This window comes from Brassica napus, chromosome C1 (assembly GCF_020379485.1).
Source record: "Brassica napus cultivar Da-Ae chromosome C1, Da-Ae, whole genome shotgun sequence".
Taxonomy (NCBI): Eukaryota; Viridiplantae; Streptophyta; class Magnoliopsida; order Brassicales; family Brassicaceae; genus Brassica; species Brassica napus.
In genome coordinates, this window is record NC_063444.1 from 20,240,489 (window position 1) to 20,262,340 (window position 21,852).

General features: G+C 38.4%; 2 protein-coding genes and 1 long non-coding RNA gene across 6 annotated transcripts; 1 reads left to right on the forward strand and 2 right to left on the reverse strand.

Moving 5' to 3' along the window:
- Nucleotides 1-1,185: 1,185 nt before the first annotated feature.
- On the reverse strand, nucleotides 1,186-3,237 carry LOC106349041 (probable protein phosphatase 2C 46). Of its 4 annotated transcripts, none has more exons than XM_048745941.1 (4): nucleotides 2,892-3,237; nucleotides 2,423-2,801; nucleotides 1,986-2,353; nucleotides 1,186-1,883 (listed from the first exon to the last, which is right to left on the reverse strand). In XM_048745941.1, the coding sequence occupies exons 2-4, from the start codon at nucleotides 2,724-2,726 to the stop codon at nucleotides 1,422-1,424; spliced, it is 1,134 nt and encodes a 377-aa protein (XP_048601898.1). In that variant the 5' UTR covers nucleotides 2,727-2,801; nucleotides 2,892-3,237; the 3' UTR covers nucleotides 1,186-1,421. The 4 variants fall into 4 exon arrangements, with proteins under 4 accessions (XP_048601898.1, XP_048601897.1, XP_048601896.1 ...); XM_048745940.1 differs by having other exon boundaries at nucleotides 2,423-2,817; nucleotides 2,892-3,158; XM_048745939.1 differs by having other exon boundaries at nucleotides 1,986-2,817; nucleotides 2,892-3,164.
- Nucleotides 3,238-15,387: 12,150 nt separating this feature from the next.
- Nucleotides 15,388-16,904, reverse strand: LOC125580787. The gene is made up of 2 exons (XR_007318568.1): nucleotides 16,652-16,904; nucleotides 15,388-16,572 (listed from the first exon to the last, which is right to left on the reverse strand). It is a non-coding gene; the product is annotated as an uncharacterized LOC125580787 (long non-coding RNA).
- Nucleotides 16,905-18,400: 1,496 nt separating this feature from the next.
- LOC125580788 (glutathione S-transferase T3-like) lies at nucleotides 18,401-21,385 on the forward strand. Its single transcript, XM_048745942.1, has 2 exons — nucleotides 18,401-18,710; nucleotides 19,205-21,385. The coding sequence occupies exon 2, from the start codon at nucleotides 19,915-19,917 to the stop codon at nucleotides 20,971-20,973; it is 1,059 nt and encodes a 352-aa protein (XP_048601899.1). The 5' UTR covers nucleotides 18,401-18,710; nucleotides 19,205-19,914; the 3' UTR covers nucleotides 20,974-21,385.
- The last annotated feature ends 467 nt before the right edge of the window (nucleotides 21,386-21,852 follow it).

Consider the following 21,852-nt stretch of genomic DNA (forward strand, 5'->3'; position numbering starts at 1 on the left):
CTTTCTCTCTCTCCCCATTGAAGATTCTCAAGTGAAACCTTTTAATGTCACATTGTAACACCAGAGCTTTGTGAAAGCCAGATTCCTTTTTTTTTTGTCTGGTTAGTATGGGTGGGAAGCGAAGAACTATTGCACACCCAGAGCCGGACTTGACCCTAGTGGGATGAAACATTGGAATGGGGCCCCCACTTCTGGAGCCCCCAATTTAAAAAAAAAACTTATATACATATAAATGTATACTATATAAAACATAAAAATGTTAAAGATATTAAGTAAAAATTATATTATTAGATAAAATTTATGATTATTCATTTTAAAAATAAGCATCTACAAAATAAAAAATATAAACTTTTTTTTCATTTTTACTAAAAATTAGATAAAATTTCAATTTTCTATAAGGTCTCCATAACGTTAGGTCCGGCTATGTGCACACCCATATGTATTTACTTCTCTCTGGCTGCATTAACCTTCTCCGGTCCACCACCATTGCCATAAATTCATGCACAACACACATTCCCTTTGAAAATATATCAAAACTCTTTTAACTGTACCAGATCTCTTGTTCTACACATTATCAACATGCTTCATTCTTTCTTTGATATCAATGTCTCATTAAAATAACACTAAGCTACTAAATGGGAAAATAATATGTAAAGAAAATTATATGAGTACTCACGTTTGAGTTCAACCTTTCTCTCTACATGGCTGCAAAATATGATCTACAGTGTCGAGTAGGTTTCTGAAAATTACATTTAAATTCCTCACTAGTTTATTTTGAGTTCAGATATAAGCTTCAACTTACGGTCAGCTTCCTTTGTTGCATTACACTGGATGAAAAAACAAGTATCATAAACAATTAAGATTGAGTTTGAATGTTTACTATTTTCTCAACAGCAGCAGCAGCAGAAAGTTCCGTATCCAGCAAGGTTTACATTGAAGATAGCGTGGATTGCATTAGAAATCATTAATTATCAAATAAACTTCAAGCCTGTTAACAACTGAAAAACTAAGTGATGAAAGTCATGAGACACTTGTTCTGAAAACTAAGAAAAAAGATAGAAACAGAATGCAAAAATGGACCTGCAACGAGGACACGAATGCTCTCCTGTCACAAAATTACACACTCGAAGGTAAATAATTAGCAACCACTCCTCTGTGGGGAGAATTATTGTAATACAAAATGTATGACGCAAGAAAGGCCTACTACATTGATTCACCATCAACAACAATTACATCCTTCATTACACAAAGTTTGCTGAATAAATAAAAATTAAATGATTACTGGAATTGAGTTTCCAAACGTCAGTAGTGTGTGGGCTTTCACGTTACAATTATACATTCTTATACAAACAACAAAGAGAAACATTTTCATACGTAGCTACAAAAGATTGGGAATCTAAAAAGGAAGGAGGAAGTAACTTTTAGAGTTTCTTGGGGAAAGTCATACCGCCGCCTCTGATAGAAACAGAGGGTCCTCCTTTGGCAGAGCCCATCACATTGGTGTCAAGGAAGATGACCACGACAGTGATGTCATCGTGGAAATGCCTCCTAACCCCTCTCTCTATCTTCTTCAGATCAGTATATCTCATTTCTCTCTTCTTTGCTGCAGCTTGCAGTGCCATCTTCACCAGTCTACGTGCTATCCCGTTTCGAGGGTGGTTCTGAACGATGTCAACAGCTTCTTGGTTGCTCATCTGTTCCCATAGCCCGTCTGAAGCAAATATCAGAAACTGATCATGTGGTTGGATCTCATGCTCTGTTATCGACGGTTCCCCACTCAAGATTGGCCTCTTCATCGGCTCGCGGAGTCTATACTTTGTGTAGAGTGGTTCCCTGTTGAACTCCGCCTTCTTAAGATACACGTCGCCTATGGATCTTGATATCTGCAAAGGATTAAAAAAAAACACATATCTTAGTCTAATGGAGGAACATGCACAAGCTGAGACCATTGAGAATAAAATCTGAATTAAGTTTGAGAAATGTACCTGAATAAGTCCCTTAACACGCCACACATTGTGCTTTAACACAACAATATGCGAGTCATCTGGATGTAAGGAGTGCATTTCCTGTCTAACAGACTCTATGCTCACGTTATGTTCCGCTGAGAGCTGAAGCGCAATAACCTCACCTGTCGCCTTCACAGCCCTCCCAAGAACTGCACGGGAATCCCCAACGTTAGCGATGTAGAGCATCCCTCCGCATATGACACCGACCAAGCAGCAAGACCCAACAGCTGCAATCTGTGGCTTCACCGGCCACTGCTTCGTCACAACCCCAAGAAACCCTTCTTCAGTCGCCTCGTAAGCCTTTCTAATTACATCCATCGACAGACAGGCTTCCTCTGCTGCAAATCCTACAGATTCAACAAAAGATTCAATGAGGTCGGTCCAATAAGCAAAATACAAAGGATTCAGTAGCTCACTCTTTAAATGCTGAAAGAGATGATCGTTGACAAAGCGTGAGGTCTCAGGGCCGCCGTGACCGTCATATACTCCAACAAAAGTTCCATAAGGACCAGAATCAAGAGTACTCAGAGGGCCAGACTCAAGTTGGCTCTGATCCTCAAGGAGATTGTTGGCCTGAACAACCGCCATAGAGAACTCACCAAGTAGGTGCTGACCAGAGTCTTTGTACCAGAGCAACCCATCTTGTCTCCCAGCTGAAGAATCAGAGGAGGAAGAAGGCCAGAGACAAGCACTCAATAGTTTCATTAACGTAGCTAACATCCCTCATGTCATCAAAGAGAAACCATCTTTCTCTTCCTCCAGTCAAACAAGTAGAAAGGATTTAGCTTTATGGATCTGCAATTCAATAGAGCTAAAAAGGATATATAACCCAACTTGAATAAAAATCAAAACTTTTATCAAAATTCGAGGAACTGGGGTGGGTACCTCAGATTCTTCTGCACAACTAAAGCTGCAGACTTGGAGTCAACAGGGGTAGATATGCCAATATCTTAATCTAGACAAAGAGATTTATAGTAACAAGAGATCAGAAGTCTGATGAAGCTTACAAGAGGACGATGGAGATCTGAGAGACAGTGAGAGAGTGATAGATCCGAATCAGATCCAAAGAATGAAGTAAGAAGAAGAAGGACTTGGTGTGTCGTCGACTCGAGCCTCTCTCTCACGAAAGAAAAGGACAAGGGAAAGGGATCACTGGATCAGATTTTCTAAACCTAACCCTTCCTTTTCTTCATTTTTACTTCTTCTGTCCTTTCTTCTTTTGCATAACGGTCCTCTATCTTTCTATTGCTTTTCACTTACGGGCACTAACTATTCCCTCTTCATGGATATCGAAATTTTGAACATATTCCCGTTTTGTCTTTTTTTTCTTTTTGCTATTGCTGTTTTTATTTTTTACAACGAAAATACTATTTTATTATTCAAACTTTTGATAGTCTAGATAACTACACCGTAATACAACAACCAATAAAACATATATCACTATAGGAAGATCTTGTAGTCTTGGTTAAAAAATTTGAAATCTGATTTTGCGTTCGGTATGATATGAATGCTCTTGAAGTCCGAAAAGCATATTTACAGAATCTTTATCTTTTCTAATTCTTTTGCAAAGCTTGACCAAGCATGGAACTTCTTAATCACAGCGATCAAATCTTTGCAATTCATCCCAAAGATGTGATATGTCGAGTGTTGGAGCATATTCTCTATCGCTCATCGTAATACTTCCACATGAATGCAATGCAGACTCTCGCCATGGATAACTTCGTGTCTCCATAAGTTGAACATTCCCCAAGTTATTCATCCAAACCCATACACACCCACTGAACTGTGCCATAGATGTCCATGACTCATCTATCATGCAGATATTACCCAAGTTTAAAATTTGGAGGTTCTTCAATACTGTGATCTTGTAGAATAGGTGGCACCATCTCGTTTGCGTTGAACCATGTTTGACACTCACTCTCTCATGACAAACTAGCTCCCATGGATCTATGTCTATCCCTCTAAAGAGCTTGTCATTTCGGATATTCCAAATATACCAGATTATCCATGGATAAAGATATTTGTCTAATTCTGGCTCGATAATATTGTTCTTTCTCCAGAATAGATAATCCATAATATCATAAATACTTGGCACCAGAAAGATATATGGGCTTGTTAGTGTTGGTGATAGGGACTAAGCATATAGAGCTAGCGGGCATTCAAAGATGGCATGAATTACAGATTCTTTTGGTTCTCCACATAAAAGGGCAGTAGTTATGGCATCTCGCATATTACGCCATATCAAATTTATCTTTACTGTCACATGACGTGTTAATCAATTACCACTACAAGAAAACACATGCTTAACGACGAAAATTAATGAGGAAAAACAATCCTCGTAAATTTGCGTCGAGTTTACGACGAATTTACGTGAAAAACTAAAGTCATCGTTATTTCCTCGTAACGTAACGACAAAACTGTTTCGTCGTAAAGTGGATGTAATTTTACGACTATTTTACGAGGAAAAACTATTTCCTCGTAAATACGACGTAAACTTTGCGTGGTATTTACGAGGGAATAGTTTACGTGTATTTAGCGAGGAAATTTTTGAATCCACCAACTTTATAGGTGTTACACGTTTTTTTTGCCCACCTAATTAATTTTCGTCGTAAATTCATAGCAAAATTACAACTACCAGATTCGAATTTTCCTATAAATATGGATGTTTGAACATCATTTTAAACACACCAACAACAAAAAACGTGAAAGAAAAAAAATGGCTGGCTCCGGGACTATTTACGAGTTGCGGAAGTGGATGTATATGCATAGAGATGCTAACGGGAGAGTGACGAAAGAATACCTTGCGGGTCTGGAGACATTTATGCATCAAGCAGATTCAACACCGCTCGCCCAAGAAAGTGGTAAGATGTTCTGTCCTTGTCGGAAATGCAACAATTCGAAACTGGCAAATCGTGAAAATGTTTGGAAGCATTTAATAAATAGAGGTTTCACGGCAAATTACTATATCTGGTTTCAACATGGAGAAGGTTTTAATTATGATCAGAATGAAGCTAGTAGTAGTAATAGCAATTTTCAGGAAAAAGAACCGGTTGATCATCATTTGCATAATGAACATAGTTACCATCAGGAGGAGATGGTAGATTATGATAGGGTTCATGATATGGTAGCTGATGCATTCGTAGCTCATGATGAAGATGAAGAACCTAATATAGATGCAAAAAAGTTTTACGAAATGTTAAACGCGGCGAATCAACCACTTTACAGTGGTTGTAGAGAAGGTCTCTCTAAATTGTCGTTAGCTGCTAGAATGATGAATATTAAAACTGATCACAATCTACCTGAAAGTTGCATGAACGAATGGGCGGACTTGTTTAAAGAGTATTTGCCGGAAGACAATGTGTCTGCTGATTCTTATTATGAGATTCAGAAACTGGTTTATAGTCTTGGGTTGCCTTCGGAGGTGATAGATGTTTGCATCGACAACTTCATCTGTCTGTCTGTAGTCGATTCTGCAAGAAGCCACGATTCAAGCCGCAAGGACGGGGACGTAATAAGGTACCGTACCAAAGGATGTGGTACCTACCAATTACAGACAGATTGAAAAGATTGTATCAATCAGAGCAGACTGCTGGAAAGATGAGATGGCATGCCGAGCATACTCAGACGGATGGTGAGATGACTCATCCATCAGATGCAAGAGCCTGGAAACATTTCAACAAAGTACATCCAGATTTCGCTAGCAATATCCGGAATGTGTATCTCGGATTATGCACAGATGGATTTAGTCCGTTCGGAATGTCAGGGAGACAATATTCATTGTGGCCAGTCTTTCTTACTCCATACAACCTGCCACCGGAGATGTGCATGCAACGGGAGTTACTATTCTTGACCATATTAATACCTGGTCCGAACCATCCAAAAAGGTCCCTGGATGTTTTCCTACAACCACTGATAAAAGAGTTGAAGGATTTGTGGTCAACAGGGGTGAGGACGTATGACTGTTCAACGAAGACGAATTTTACGATGCGAGCGATGCTTTTGTGGACCATAAGTGATTTCCCTGCCTATGGGATGTTGTCTGGATGGACTACACATGGGAGATTAGCTTGTCCATATTGTAATGGAACGACAGATGCGTTTCAACTGAAGAATGGTAGGAAGACAAGTTGGTTTGATTGTCACCGTCGATTTCTTCCCATTGGCCATCCTTACCGAAGAAACAAGAATTTGTTTAGGCACAAAAGGGTTGTGAGAGACACTCCTCCTCCATATCTAACTGGAGAACAAATTGAAGCGCAAATCGACTACTACGGAGCTAACGAAACAGTTCGTTGGGGTGGTAATTGGCATGTCCCTCGTAATATGCCAGATTCTTACGGTGTTCATCACAACTGGCACAAGAAGAGTATATTTTGGGAGTTGCCATATTGGAAGGATCTTCTTCTGCGCCACAACCTCGATGTGATGCATATAGAGAAGAATTTCTTTGAGAACATCATGAATACAATATTGAATGTCCCAGGGAAGACAAAAGACAACATAAAATCGAGGTTGGACTTGTCGGATATTTGCTCAAGAAGCGAGTTACATATTAAAAGCAATGGACAAGTTCCCGTTCCGATATTCAGATTATCTTCAGAAAAAAAGTCGGTGTTGTTCAACTGGGTGGCATCAGAAGTGAAGTTCCCCGATGGGTATGTTTCGAATCTCTCTAGATGTGTTGAAAAGGGTCAAAAGTTCTCCGGGATGAAGAGTCATGATTGTCATGTATTTATGCAACGACTACTGCCCTTTGCATTTGCGGAGCTACTTCCAACAAACGTACATGAAGCACTTGCAGGTACGTAGTGTATTATATCACAATAATTTACAAAAAAATATATGACTAACAATGTGTTTATTTTTTTTTGAATATAAAAGGCATTGGAGCATTTTCAGGGATCTGAGCATACGCACTCTTAAAGAAGAAGTTGTGGAACAGCTTCAGGAGAACATTCCCATCTTATTGTGCAACTTGGAGAAGATATTTCCTCCTGGATTTTTTGACGTCATGGAGCATCTAGCTGTCCACCTCCCATATGAGGCATTGCTTCGTGGACCTGTACATTACGGATGGATGTATCAGTATGAGCGAGCCATGAAATATTTGAAGGGAAAAGCAAAGAACCTCGCCAAAGTTGAAGGTTCTATAATTGCTGGAAGTTTGACGGAAGAAGTTTCTCACTTCACATCGTACTACTTTGCGTCAAAAGTACGTACACGGAGAAGAGCTCCAAGAAGATATGATGATGGTGGTGTTGCGCCAACATATGCAGTTGCTGGTGTTCCAGACATCTTTAGCCAGATTGGGCGACTCGGTGGGAAGTCTAAAGAGGTTTGGTGGTCGAGTGAAGAAGACGCTCATAGTGCACACACCTATATTCTACTCAATTGCGAAGATCCATTGATGCGTTATTTTGAAAGGTAACATATATTGACACTTCGAAACACATATAAGTATAATTAATTGTATAATTGCGAGAGATTCATTCCTATAAAATGTGATTTTACAGCCTATTTGTTTCTCAAGTCGAAGAAACATTTCCTGGTATATCCACAAGTGACGTAGACAAAAGGAAAGATCAACACTTCATTAAGTGGTTGCGGAATCAGGTATTAACTAAAACTTTTTTTCATACATTATCTGTATTTCATTAACATTCTCTTTATTTTTGCAGGTTGATTATGACGACGACGATGCAGATTATCCTAAGTGGTTACACGAAGTAATTCAATCTCCACTTGTAAAGGTCACCACATCACAGATGTATTTCACACGAGGCTATACTTTTCATACATATGACTATGGTAGACAGCGGGCGACCAGTAACTATGGAATATGTGTGAAAGGGGAAACAGATTTCTACGGGATCTTGACGGAGATTATTGAAGTCGAATTTCCAGGGATACTGAAGCTGAAATGCGTCCTCTTCAAATGTGAATGGTTCGACCCCGTCGTCAACAGAGGTGTTCGGTCTAACAAATTCGGTGTAGTTGATGTCAACGGTGGACGAAGGTACAACAAATTCGAGCCTTTCATCTTAGCTTCACAAGCAGACCAAGTTAGCTTCCTTCCATACCCTCGGATGAGAGATTCAGGTATAAATTGGTTAGCAGTGATCAAAGTTACACCTCGAGGACGAATCATCAGTGGAGAAGAACCACCATTGCAAGAAGAACAGAAAAATGAAGTTGAGGAACCTGAACAAGAAATTGATGACATCCTTCTCATTGATCCGCATAATCACGAGTACGAAGATCTTACCGATGATGCCACAGACGAAGCTGTTGAAGACGAGTTTAATGAAAATGATGATGTTTCTAGTGATGACGAGAATGTCGATGTATCCGATTGATGTATTTGTTTTATGAATAAGATGAGGGAGTTTGTTTTATGAATAAGATAATGTGGGGTTTGTTTTATGAATAAGGTAATGCCGGGAGTTTGTTTTATGAATAAGCAAATGTGGGAATTGTGGTTTGGAATGGAAATAAAGATGGGGTTTGGAGTATATGAAGTAGAAAATAAGGAATATGGGGTTTGGGGTTTCGGATTCAAGGGATTTAAACATAACACTCGTTAATTCCACGTAACAAAAAATCGTCGTAAAGGACTCGTAGGTCAACGAGGAAATAACGACGAAATATAAAAATAAAGAACGCGGGACTCGTTAATTCCACGTAGGACAAAATCGTCGTAAATACCACGTAGGATGAATTCGTCGTAAAAACCACGTAGGATGAAATCGTCGTAAATACAACGTAAGACAACGAGGAAATAACGACGAAACCTAAAAATAAAGATGGGGTTTGGAATATATGAAGTAGAAAATAAGGAATATGGGGTTTGGGGTTTCGGGTTTGGGGTTTCGGGTTTCGGGTTTGGGGTTTGGGTTTCGGTTTTTGGTTTCGGGTTTGGGGTTTAGGGGTTCGGGGTTTGGGGTTTGGGGTTCGGGGTTTAGGGGTTCGGAGTTTGGGGTTTCGGTTTAGGGGTTCGGGGTTTGGGGTTTCGGGTTTTGGATTTCGGGTTTGGGGTTTCGGGTTTTGGATTTCGGGGGTTTCGGGTTTGGGGTTTCGAGTTTGGGGTTTCGGGTTTAGGGGTTCGGGGTTTCGGGTTTCGGGTTTTGGATTTCGGGTTTCGGGTTTCGGGTTTCGGGTTCTAGGGATTTAACCATAACACTCGTTAAAAATAACGACGAAACTTAAAATTAAATATGGGGTTTGGAATATATGAAGTAGAAAATTAAAGATGGGGGTTTGGGTTTCGGGTTTCGGGTTTGGGCTTTCGGGTTTCAGGTTTGGGGGTTGGTGTTTCGGGTTTCGGGTATGAGGTTTCGGGTTTCGGGTTTCGGGTTTCGGGGTTGGGGTTTCGGGTTTCGGGTTTCGGGTTTGGGCTTTCGGGTTTCGGGTTTGGGGGTTGGGGTTTAGAAATAACGACGAAACTTAAAATAAAATATGGGGTTTGGAATATATGAAGTAGAAAATTAAAGATGGGGGTTTGGGTTTCGGGTTTCGGGTTTGGGCTTTCGGGTTTCGGGTTTGGGGGTTGGGGTTTGGGGTTTCGGGTTTCGGGTTTCGGTTTTCGGATTCTAGGGATTTAAACATAACACTCTTTAATTCCACGTAGGATGAAATCGTCGTAAATACCACGTAAGCATAAATCGTCGTAAAGACCACGTAACCAGAAATCGTCGTAAAGACCACGTAAGCAGAAATCGTCGTAAAGACCACGTAAAAAGATTTAAACATAAAACACGTTAATTCCACGTAAGCATAAATCGTCGTAAATACCTCGTAGTGTAAAAACTAGAAAAAAGGGAAAAGGATCAAAATACCAGAATAACATGTGGCAAGACTTCCAGTAATTATAATACGTAAGTCTCGCCCACATGAATTCTAATATCTTATCCTTTTCCTATTTTTTTCAAATATTTATAATTTGAATATGATTTTGCTGAGGAATGTGATTTCAGATAGGTGTGTGATTTGGGAGTTTATGTGTGGTTTGAGAATGAGAGTTGTGAGTATATTTATAGGAAAGCAAGCCTCGTTAATTCCACGTAGGCAAAATCGTCGTTAATACCTCGTAAACAAAAACACGGGCCTTTGTGATTCCTCGCAATTTCCTCGTAAAAAAAACACGGGCCTTTGTAACTGCTCGCTATTTCGTCGTAAACTTACGACGAATTTGCGACGATATGTAATCTTATATATACACCCGAGCGCTCACTCTTTCTTTCCTCTCTACTTCCTCTCCATTTCGTAGCAATGGTAAGCCTCTCTGATTCCTCTCTAATTTGGTTAGTTTAGGATAGATTAGGTGGTTAGTATAGGGAATTTAGATAGGTTTGCGGATTTTATGTTATTTAGTGTTGATTAGGTGGATAATGTTGGGAAATATATTGTTGATGTTAATTTTAAAATTTTCATTTTTTTCAGGTTCGAAAAGGAAGACTTACTGCCCATTACAGAGAGATCTTCGGTGAGCCGGGTAGTCGTTTAGACCCGGCCTCTTCTTCCGCTCCCAGTTCTTCGGGCCAGGAGACTGTCCCCGAGACTCAGTACACTCAGAGAGTCTCTGGGTCTACTTCTTCTAGTGCACCATCGGCTCCTCATGTGCCTCCTCCGATGCCTCCTCCTGTGCCTCCTCCGATGGCACCTCCGATGGCCGCCGATATTCATCCTGATCTGATGGTGCCTCCGAGTGCTCCTTACTCGCAGTACACTGTAGAGGACATTCTCAGTCTGCCAGGCAGAGAAGGTTTACCAGTCATCGACCCAGACCGACCGGACGGAACGTTGTGGTATGTTGCATTAATTTTTTTTAATTCGTTTAAATTTCTTTTATAACATTAAAAAATAATTTATATTTTAAATTTGTATTTTCCAGGTGGGGGGTTGACGGATGTCTTGCATCGGACGTAACCGACACGATCAAGGGTTACTTCTCCATGGCACATCCAAACTGGAGTAAGACGCCTCACTACGTCAGAAAGACGTGGTTCAAAATTTACGCTGTAAGTTTTATTAATTAATTATATATATTTTAATTTTTTCATGATTTATATATATACTTTCTAAAAAACTAATTGTTAATTTATTTTTTCCAACAGCAAAAATATAATTGGGCCTTGGGGATCACTGAGAGGGTGAGGAAGAAGTTTAACGCGAAAGCGAAAGTTCGCTTGTTGGACACGGTCTCCAACTGGAAGGGTGACTGGATCGTGAAGGGGTATGAGCGTGGCAAACCCGCTGAGCTCACCACGGATGTGTGGGATGGCCTCATCCGTTATTGGCGCCTTCCTGATTCCATTAGAATCGCCCAGGCTTGCTCTAACTCCCGTAACACGGTCGATGAGCACGGGAACGGGCCGATGCTTCACACTACGGGCCAAAAACCCCACGCCGGTGTCCGTTTGGAAATGGTAATTAAATATTTTATTAAATAATTTTTTTAATACATATATTAATTTATTCTAACTTTCTTAACTGTTTTTTAGGCCAAAGAGACGGGACATCTCCCGTCTCTTATGGAACTTTACGAGAGGACCCACAAGAACAAGGCGGGCGTATTTGTAGATGGCAAGTCCGAGCAAATCTACAACGACGTAGTTGCTCGGGTTGAAGACCGCCAGACTCAGCTGACCCAGCAGTCTACCGACGGATTACCCGTCACCTTATCCACACTTGAAGTGGATAAGATTTACGAGGAGGTAAATTTTCAAAAAAAATAATTTTTAATTATTCATTTAATTTAACTTTAAATTTTTACTTACAATATTTATTTTTTGTTTTTAAGGTTGTCCCTAAAAAAAAGGGACGGACGTTGGGTATTTGTTCTGTCAACGATGTTTCGAGAGCGACATCGTCTTATGGTCAGCGACGGGATAATGAAGTCACGGAGCTGCGTAGAGAGTCCGCTCAGCTGCGTAACGAGTTGACCGCGACAAAATCTCGTATGGGTGGAGTCGAGGGCTTCTTGGACGTTATTGCGGCCACAAATCCGGAATGGGAGTCCATGTTGAGGAACATGCGACAACAACATCCCATTCAAGGCGAGTCATCCGACGTACATAACGAGGCGGATGTTACGAGGAGGAGTGATGAATTCTACCGGGCGATGAACGACCCTTAGTTTTTTTTTTTTGTTGTTGTATTATATAAATTCAAAACTTTTTTATATATAAAATATTTTCATATTGATTTATTTTTATTTTGAATTTTAATTTATTATTAAATTAAATAATTTTAATTATTTTTTAATTATATTTTTAAATTCTGTAAAATAATAAAAACGAAGTAAATTCGTAGCCAATGTACGACCTCTTTACGTGGAAACCTTACGAGGAAATGACGAGAAACATTTAACGAGTATTTTACGAGGAACCATTTACGAGGAAATAACGAGGAAAAGTTTACGACCATTTTACGAGGAAATCATTTCGTGGTTGTTACGTGTATTTTGCGAGGAAACTCTTTCAAGGTATTTACGTGTAGATTACGAGGAACTATTTTCGAGGTATTTACGAGGAATTATAGCGACGTCCTTACGTGGAATATTGACGTGGTCTTTACGACGAATCGCCCTACTTCGTCTTTACGACGAAATATATTCCTCGCTAAGTTACGACGAATTAGCGAGGAAATATGTGTTATGACAGACGTGTAACGAGCAAACGCGTTTCCTCGCTAATTCGTCGTAAAGCTTCTTTTACGACGAAATAACGAGGAAAACCGCCCTCGTTAAGATTATGTTTTCTTGTAGTGTACCATATAAGTTGACATATTTTTTGAAGCGTTTTTAGTGTCCAAGCAAAAGTTTGAAGCTTAGTTTCAAATATCTCTTTCTCTTCACTGGGCTCCATTACCTCTTTCTCTTCTTCAACCTTTAATAAATTCTGAGCTATCCATATCCAAATTTAAACGTGTATTGGTATTCTGTTGGGACTACCTGTTTTGTTTTCATTATTATGTTTGCCGTTATCATCCGGTTTTCAAATATTTTATAATATATTTTTAGAAAATATTAGATTCACAAAAATAAAATAAATTTTTAATATAAATATAATATTTTATGATAAAGATAAAAATTTATATATAATTAACTAATAAATAAAAATGTTATGAAATTTGCATATATATATATACACGTGTGTGTGTGTTAGATTATGGGATATATTTTTCTAAAAGGAAAACCCAAAATGATTGGTTTCCTATTCTGATTTTTTCTAGCTGTAATAGTATAGTTATGATAACACCGTTTTTTGTTTATATATTTATGATTTGATATATTCAAATGAATACTAATTAAATATTTACGTTTGTTTCTATTAGAATTATGAATGTTCAATTTTTTTGGATCAATTCGAATAACAAAATAAATTAAATTTCGTCTATGTTTTGTATATCCTTTACTTAATAAGTACCAAACACGTAGTAACTCAAAACTAAAATTTGGGGGGGTTATTAGAGAAGAGAAGTTTCATGAAGTAAAAGGAAAGAGAAGCGTGTTGTTGTGTTGGTCGAAGAAGATTGATAGTTAAAAAAGGTGGAATATCTGTGAGTGATTGAGAAGAGACACGTGATTTACTGACATCATTTAACGTTAGCTGTCTCATTAAGGACATACGTGTGCACATCAACTTCCACCTCCATCTCCACCTGCACCTGACCAGCTGCACTTCTTTTCCCGGTTCCTCTTCACTTCTCCCATGTGCTCCCCTTTCCCCTCTTCTTCTTCCCTCTGTATATCATTTTAAAAATAAATAACAATGGGCCTTACAGAGAGATGATAGGCCGTATAACCAATAATAGATCCGGACGTACGTTTTGAGTATCTACGAGATTCAAATCGGATATGTTAGATTTTGGTTCTAATTCGTAAAACTAAATTTGTAATACAAGCCAGATTCAGATATAACATACCCATTTTGGTTTAATTTATATCGCATCTTAAAATCTATAAAATAATCATATATCATTTGGATTCGTGATATATCTATTTGGTTCAGATAAACTAAAGTAAAGTTAAAAACAAAACAAAAGAAATATATTTATTTATTTACATAGAACTGGATATTTAAGGTACTTATTTAAATTTTCAATACTTCCTTATATATCATATCAAAATAAAGATGAAATTGAATTTTTGAAATGCATATTTATGTTTCAAATATTTATATTGCATACTAGTTTAGATATTCGGATCGAACTTTTGGGTTTTATTTCGAGTTGTTGGTTTTTATTTTACTTTTCGAGTTACTCATTCAAATTCAGATTCGGTTAAAAACATTTCGAATTCGAATATGTTTTATAATTTATAACATCCTATAAATTCCATTCATGTGTTTTTTTTCTCATTTCTGACCGGATATAAATTGGATTCTTTTTGGTTTGGGTTCAGTTCAGATTTCAGATTACGGATTGTACGTCCAGACCTAACCAATATGTTTAACTATAATTCTATACAAGTGGAAGGAGTAAGCAAAAAACGAGGGGGAGTGGTCAAGAAGGCCAACCCTACTTTAACTCTTTACCAAGACAGAGGAGTCACAGAAACTTCACACGTGTAAATTTGTCACCTTTTTTTTTTAGTGTTTTGTCTGAGAATAACCAAACTTTGGCGTACTCATCACTACAAATTTAAGAGTTTATTACATATTAAGACACATTTTGTTTTCCTTTTACATAGGGAGACATATCCCACATGTGACACACTTTCTGGTGAGTCCAAAGGGTTGGTTTGACAAAACAGCCTTTGTGAAAAACGAGATTGAATGTTGTTTCGTTGGGAAGAATAGTCTTGTTTCTAATTGCCTTTGCTTTTAGACATGAATTTAGTTAAGGTTTTTATGTTTTTATTATTCATTCAATCTTTTGTTTTTAGTGATTTTTTTCTCATTTTTCAGATATATAAAACATAGACAATTGTTACAATAAATTGTAATTTTTTTTCTCCACATTTTAACATCCACTTTCATATATGTATTTTATATATTTTAACAATTATATAAATCACTTGAACATAAAAAAATGTGGACGTGGATATCAAGATGTGGACAAACTTCTCTGTTTTGATACAACAAAACGTGGACATGGATTCGTGTAACCAAAACCTCACCAAAAAGAAAAAAAAAAGATTTTGGACGTGGACTCATGTGGATAAGAGAAGAAAAACGTAGACATAATAGACTCATGTTAACAAAAGAATAAAAACGTGGACATGGACTCATCATATTAACAAGGAATCATGTTACCAAAATATCAACAAAACACTCACCACAAGTTATAGACTAGATCACCAAACTCGATGGCTTGCTGGAAAAATAATAATATGAGGGGATTGAGCCGGGATTTCGGTTTGTAATTTAGGCGCACGATAGGTATTCCATTAAAGAAAGAGTTATATCATCAATATTCATTAAATACAAAGCAAAAAAGAGTACAAGAAACATCTAACAAGTGAGATTGACATGAACTAAAAATCAGATTGTTACCTTGGCAATAGTTTGGAGTTCCCTAGCAGTCATATCTTGCAGCCGCATACCCTTAAAACCAAACAAATGATGGAGGTACAAATCTATGACAGGAATTGTCTCAACAAAAGACTCTTTTTCATCAAAGATCTCTTGAGGCTGTTTCAGGGAGTTTTCATCAAGAGCTCTTGTTGTTCCAGGGGGATTGTTTCCACAAAATTGTGTTCCTCCCTGCAATCTGGACAAATATTTATCTCGCTTCTAGTTGCTTCAGTGGCATGATAGTGGGAGCCACATCTACCACACTACCAAGAGTCGAACTGTTTTCAACATCAGAAACATGTTGGGTGGCCTCCTCATTCACACTAGACTCGCATTCAACAGTCTGACTTTGATCCATATCACCAAGCTGATCACTGAAAAAACTCATGGCTCTCGTGTCTGCTACCTTCATTTGATAAATCTACCATGCCAAAGGCATTAATTTGTCCGACGATCAGATATAGTTGACTAGTTCCAACAAAATCTGGAAAGAGGTTATCTCACGGTGGATTTGAAATGTCCGGTGAGTTTTAAGGGTTCTCGAGGCAGTGAAACTGTAGCTGAATACCAAGTTCATCCACTCTCTGAAACTCCACCGCAGCTACCCTGAGCTCAGCAACGACGGATCCCAAGCTCAGCCACGGCAAATCCCGAACTCATCCATGATTGAACTCATCCACGATCGAACTCATCCACAATCGAACTCATCCACTATCGATTTCACTACGAGCTCTGGTCTTATCATCACATATCGATCCTCTCTTGAATTTGTTTTTTGAACTCTCATCAGGAAAAGCCGTCTACCACTCGGAAGAGATCCCATTGCTCACCGTCTTCGCCGCAAGTGGAGATGAAGATATTGAAGTAGCCACCATTAACCTTCTTCACGAACTCAGAGTCGCACTTGGTGAGAAACAGAGCAAACCTCTTCTTCTTCTGCTGCTCCACCATGCTTGATTCTCAGAGATCACAGAAAAAAATGTCAACTTTGAGCAGAAGATGATTGCTATACATTTTCTTGTCTTCAAATCTCATGTCCACATAATCTACTGTAACCATAAGAAAACAAGTAAGATCATTTCTTAACTGAAGCATAAAAATCAAGAAAATGTAAGAAACAAAACTCACCTTGTAACCATCTCAAAGCAAGAACCAGAAGAAGAAGAAGATAAATGGGTTTTGGGCTTCAAGACAGAGAAAGAAACCAGTTCTTCATTGTCTTCAAAACGAGAATGAAGATGAATTAAGTGGGATTAGGGTTTCTGGATTTGGGAAAGTGAATTTGAGATTTGAGATTTGAGATAAGAGAAAGGTAAAGTTTTTGATTTGTCGGTAGTATAGTTAAAAAAAATATATATATTAGCTAATTAGCTAGGATAAAAATATAAATATATAGTTGGGAAACAGCAACTGAGAACATGTTCAGTTCCGTTCCGTTTTTTTTAAGTTAGGGTCATTCGTGTCTTTTCGATGTGTAGAAGTGTCCCTCAAGCGCTATGTGCTTTGAGGTGTAATTGCAAAGTGGAAAAGTGTCCCACGATGTAAAAACTTCCAAATTTAACCAATTACATTGTAGTGTTTTTCTGTCTTGTGTATATAATATAGAGTCACACTAAAATTCACTCCAGTTTAACAAACGATCAACTTTAAATAATTACTAGCTGCTCTTTTGATTTAGAGAGGAAAAGGAGAAAATATGCATCATCATTCGGAGACGACGACAAATCAACCACTTTGTCCTAAGCCACGTCGTGTGTGTCCTTCTCTTCCTGATTTTCTCAAGCCTCTCTCAAGTTCACTACGCTCTTCCAACTGGTAACATTATACATTGTTTGTATTATTGTATGTATCTGTTTTCAGTTACATTTATATGGCCTAGATTGTTTGTATATGTATGTTTTCAATTATATATGGTCTAGACTCTAGATTGTTTGTAGATATTTGTTTTCAGTTATTACGGTCTAGATTGTTTGTATAGTATTGTTTTCAATTACGTTTGGTGTCTTGCGTTTCCATTTCACCTTTTTTTCTTTTGAACGGCAACGTTTCCATGTCACAAACAAACAAAAAAACATTTGATGAAAAACTAGAAAATTCTTTAAAAGTTTTTCTTTTCCCTAATATATAGGCAAAAATAAAGTTACCAAAATATATAGGCAAAAATAAAGTTTTTTTTTTTTTTTTTTTTTTGTAAGCTTCGTTTTTAATTAATCAAAGGCTATATATAGATTCTCCCATGCATGCTTTTCGTTATATTTCTTGGAATTTCATCATGATATGCCCCGACATGTTTGTGCCTCAATCAGTCAACAAAGTTCGGAGGGAAGAAGCGGCATTCTCAACATAATATACACCCATACTTGCTGTGTTCATCATCATAGATAATATTTCCAAACTTGCATGCATGCATGGTTTCTGAGCTTTTTCAAAAAAAAAAAAAAGCATGGCGTCTCCTCCGGCTTCGTTAGCAGCGGTCGTTCAGCTCTGTCAGCAGATGCAAGGCTCCCAGGCTCCTCATGCGGTTGCTATACTGAAGCTCCTAAACCAAATCATCATCTACTCTCTTTGGCATGAGCGTAATGCCCGCATCTTCCAAGGCTTGTCTTCGACTCAAGAGGCGTTCTTCCGAGTGGTGGATCGTGATATGCAAGATAGGCTGCTGTCATTGTCTCGAACCACGGTGTCTGCTCCCTCCCCGACGTTGCTTGAGTTGTACTTTTGGTTCCTATCCCCTTATAGTTAATGCTCTCCCTTGTTCATTGCTCTCTTCCTCATTCTCTTCTCTTTTATCTTTCTTTGTAAAAAGTTGTGTCCCACAACAATGTAAACTCTTAAAAAACGGTATAAATTTTAACATTTAGACCCAAAAAAAAAAGCATGGTTTCTGAGTGTTAGACCAACCGCAACGGAGGTCCGTGGCCCAAATCCTTAGCATTTTTACAATAAAAAAATTGTGAATTGGGCTCAGCTTTAGACGGATCGGTACGGATCAGTCCGTAAATAAGGCTTCGAAGGATCAAGTCCTTACTGCACGTGGCGTCTGATGGTTGGCCCGGCGATATGTTGTGTTGGGTTATGTCGAGAAAAAAAAACATTCGCGACCGAAGGTTAGAAAAAAAAATCAGAGCTCTCGACGAAAGGCGATTTCTCTCCATCTTCGATTTCTCTCCATCGTCGATCTTCAAAGGTAAATAAACTAATTCTGTGGTAGATTTAAGGATATGTTAGCTTCCATGTTGTTCTCGTCTCCCTCTATGCTTCGTATTTCCTTTGAATCGATTTGGGGATTTCCTCCATTTAGGGTTTCAAAAATTTCTGGGTTTTGAAATTGTTATCAAATCGTTTTTAAATCGTTTTCAATTGGGGATCTTTTGGTTTGTAGTTAGGGTTTCAATCGATTTAGTTAGCTGGAAAACTCATCACTTGTTTTCGGTTTCAATTTGGTTTTCGTTTTCGGTTTCAATCGATGTAGTTAGGGTTTCAATTCGTTTTTGGTTTCAAAACGTATCTGTATGGTTTCCTGTGGCTTATATTTTTCTGGTTTCAAAACGTATTTGTATGGTTTTCTGTTAGCTTAATGTGTAGCTAGTAAACTGTTTAGTTGATCATATATCTAAGTTAATGTGTTCTTAAACTCCCTAGTGAATGTGTTCTTAACATAGTTTCTGGCTTTTTGTGCAGGCCAACGAACATGGGACAAGACTATAGCTACACGCAGCCTTCATCAGAGGAGTTCGACATCAACTCTTTACTTGAAGCAGAAGCTGCTCTCTACGGGGATGAAGCTCAGAGTAGCTACATAATTGCAGAGGCGGATCAGTACCCACCAGAACCTGAGGCTGATGAAGGAATACCGAGGACATGCTATTGCGGTAGTGAGGTTGTTGTTGAAACCTCGTACACTCGTAAAGATCCAGGAAGGAGGTACTTCTCCTGCAACAACGTTGACGATGGAGACTCCCACATCTGGAAATGGTGGGATGTGGCGATTCAAGAAGAGCTTCGTGAAACGCAGACACAACTTAGGATGGTGAAGGATCAATTCTTTGAGAGTGACCAGAAGGTGGCTAAGCTTGACAAGATCGTGGGTGTGTTAACTAAGAAGACATCAGTGATTAACTATGGTTTGGCAAAGGGAGTTAGTGTACTGGTGTTAGTGATACTGGTCATCGTTATGGGCTGGTAAGTTTCATACCTTATTTAGATAATTAATTTGATTTAAAATTTGAAATTTTAACTGTTTTATCTTATGTCATTCAAGGAAGAGCTTCGGAGGTTTTAAACATCAGTGTCAGAACTCGAGAAGGGGTTGGCAGGTAACTTGTTTCACGCTTACTTACTAGTTTCAGTAATAAAAAAAAACTTATCTCTTCATGCTTTAATTGTTTTTAATGCTAGATTTGATAGAATCGTACTTGTTAGGTTTAAGTGTAGCTAGTGTAGAACTTATTAGTATGATTAGAGTGGTGGTAAATGCTTGTTTGCTTTCTATCTGCCTAACAACTCCGAAACTAAATGCGAACTTACTTTCTATTGGTTACTTAAGGGTTTGTGTTGCTATTAGAGTAACAGAAACCTATAATCTAAACATGAATACCACAACTGGCTTTGTTAATCTAATGTATAGTCAATCTTCAGTTGATCTTGAGTCACCCGAACCAGCTTGGTTCGGGTCCCAAGGTCCTGATGAGTTTGTTTTCCACCCTGGTGTCGAGTCTTCTTTCCAACCTGCTGTCCAGTCTCCTGTGCAGCCTACTGTCGAGTCTGCTAACAAAGAGAGGAGGAAATGGTCTCCTAATGAGGATAAAATCCTCATTGGTGCTTGGCTTAACACCAGCAAAGACCCCGTTGTCAGCTGTGACCAGAAAGCTGAACGTTTCTGGAAGAGAATTGTTGACTACTACAACGCAAGCCCTCAACTGGTTGGGACAGTACCTAGAGAGCTTGGTCCAGCAAAGCAGCGGTGGGCTAGGATTAACAAGCAGGTCTGTAAGTTCGTTGGATGCTATGAGGCGGCGTTGAGGGGGCAGAGAAGTGGTCAGAATGAAGACGATGTGATGAAAGCTGCCCTCGACTCATTCTTCAACATTTATGAGCACAAGTTCAGCCTCGAACATGCGTGGAGGGAGCTGAGGCATGACCAGAAATGGTGCACCACCTATATGGTTAAAGATGGTGGGAAGGAGAAGCACAAACCAGTGGTGGACGTTGATACAGAAGATGATGTTGCCGAACCTGAAAGCAGACCAGTTGGTGTGAAAGCTGCTAAAGCAGCTGGTAAGAGGAAGAAGAGTGGCAAGGAAGAAGAGATGTCACAGCTTCAGTCCATCATGGAAATGAAAGAAAAGCTCTCTAAACAAAAGATTCTAGAACGTTTACTTGCCAAAAAAGATCCTCTCTCCGAGATGGAAGAATCTCTTAAACTGAAACTCATGACTGAGATGTTATGATGATATTTAAGGTATTAGGTTAGTTACATGTAGTTAGATGTAGTTTCTATTTGTATCACATGTTGTAATACTTTATTTATTTGCTACTCACGGGTTCTGAAAGTGTCTTTTATTTTCTTTCAGGTGTAGCTGTTCGACATGTGAACCTAGTCACGGGTTCTGAAAGTGTTTTGTCGGTTGGCTGAAGTGAATCCAAGTCACGGGTAGTTCTAAGAAATGTACTATAAGTTTCCCTTCTATCATGTCTTTAGGTAGCTATCTCTTTTGCTTAGTTTCCACCAGTCGGAGTTGTAATCTCTTTTGCTGTAACTCGGAAGTTGCGGATGCTCTTATTATCTCCAGCAACTTGTAATCAACTACTACTGCTTCTCTAAATTCGGTAACTTGTAATGAAATCCTCATGCTTCTCTTATATGCAACTCTTTTTAATCAACAAGTACTGCTTTCCTTATATGCTTGTAGTTGATCATGGTTGTAGTTGATAATGCTTGTAGCTGATCATACATATAAACTCGGTAACTTGTAATGAACCACTCATGCTTCTCTTAGTTACATGTAGTTGTTCTTGCTTGTAGTTGAACTTATAGCTGATCATACATATAAATCAACTAGGCGTAGGTCGAGTAGTTGGTCATTCTTGTATCACACTGATAAATCAACAAGTATCACACTTATAAATGTATGACCAACCCAAATCAACCTGTAACTTATAAATAAATTAGTGTGTTAAACTTATAGTTTTAAAACTTGTATCACACTTATAAAACTTATGGAAACCATATTAAAAAATAAAAGTTATACTTAAAAAAAAAGTTATACACATTTTTATAGGAAAATTAAAACTTATTCCTTCTTTGAACTTATAGCTTTAAAAAAAGT

What these genes read in the sequence shown, in the direction of transcription:
- LOC106349041 (XM_048745939.1), bottom strand. Translation starts at nt 2,726, where the DNA reads ATGTTAGCTACGTTAATGAAACTATTGAGTGCTTGTCTCTGGCCTTCT. An exon ending in GTGTTAAGGGACTTATTCAG is followed by an intron (nt 1,884 to 1,985) that starts GTACATTTCTCA and finishes AATCCTTTGCAG; the next exon opens with ATATCAAGATCCATAGGCGA.
- LOC125580788 (XM_048745942.1), top strand. Translation starts at nt 19,915, where the DNA reads ATGCTAGATTTGATAGAATCGTACTTGTTAGGTTTAAGTGTAGCTAGT.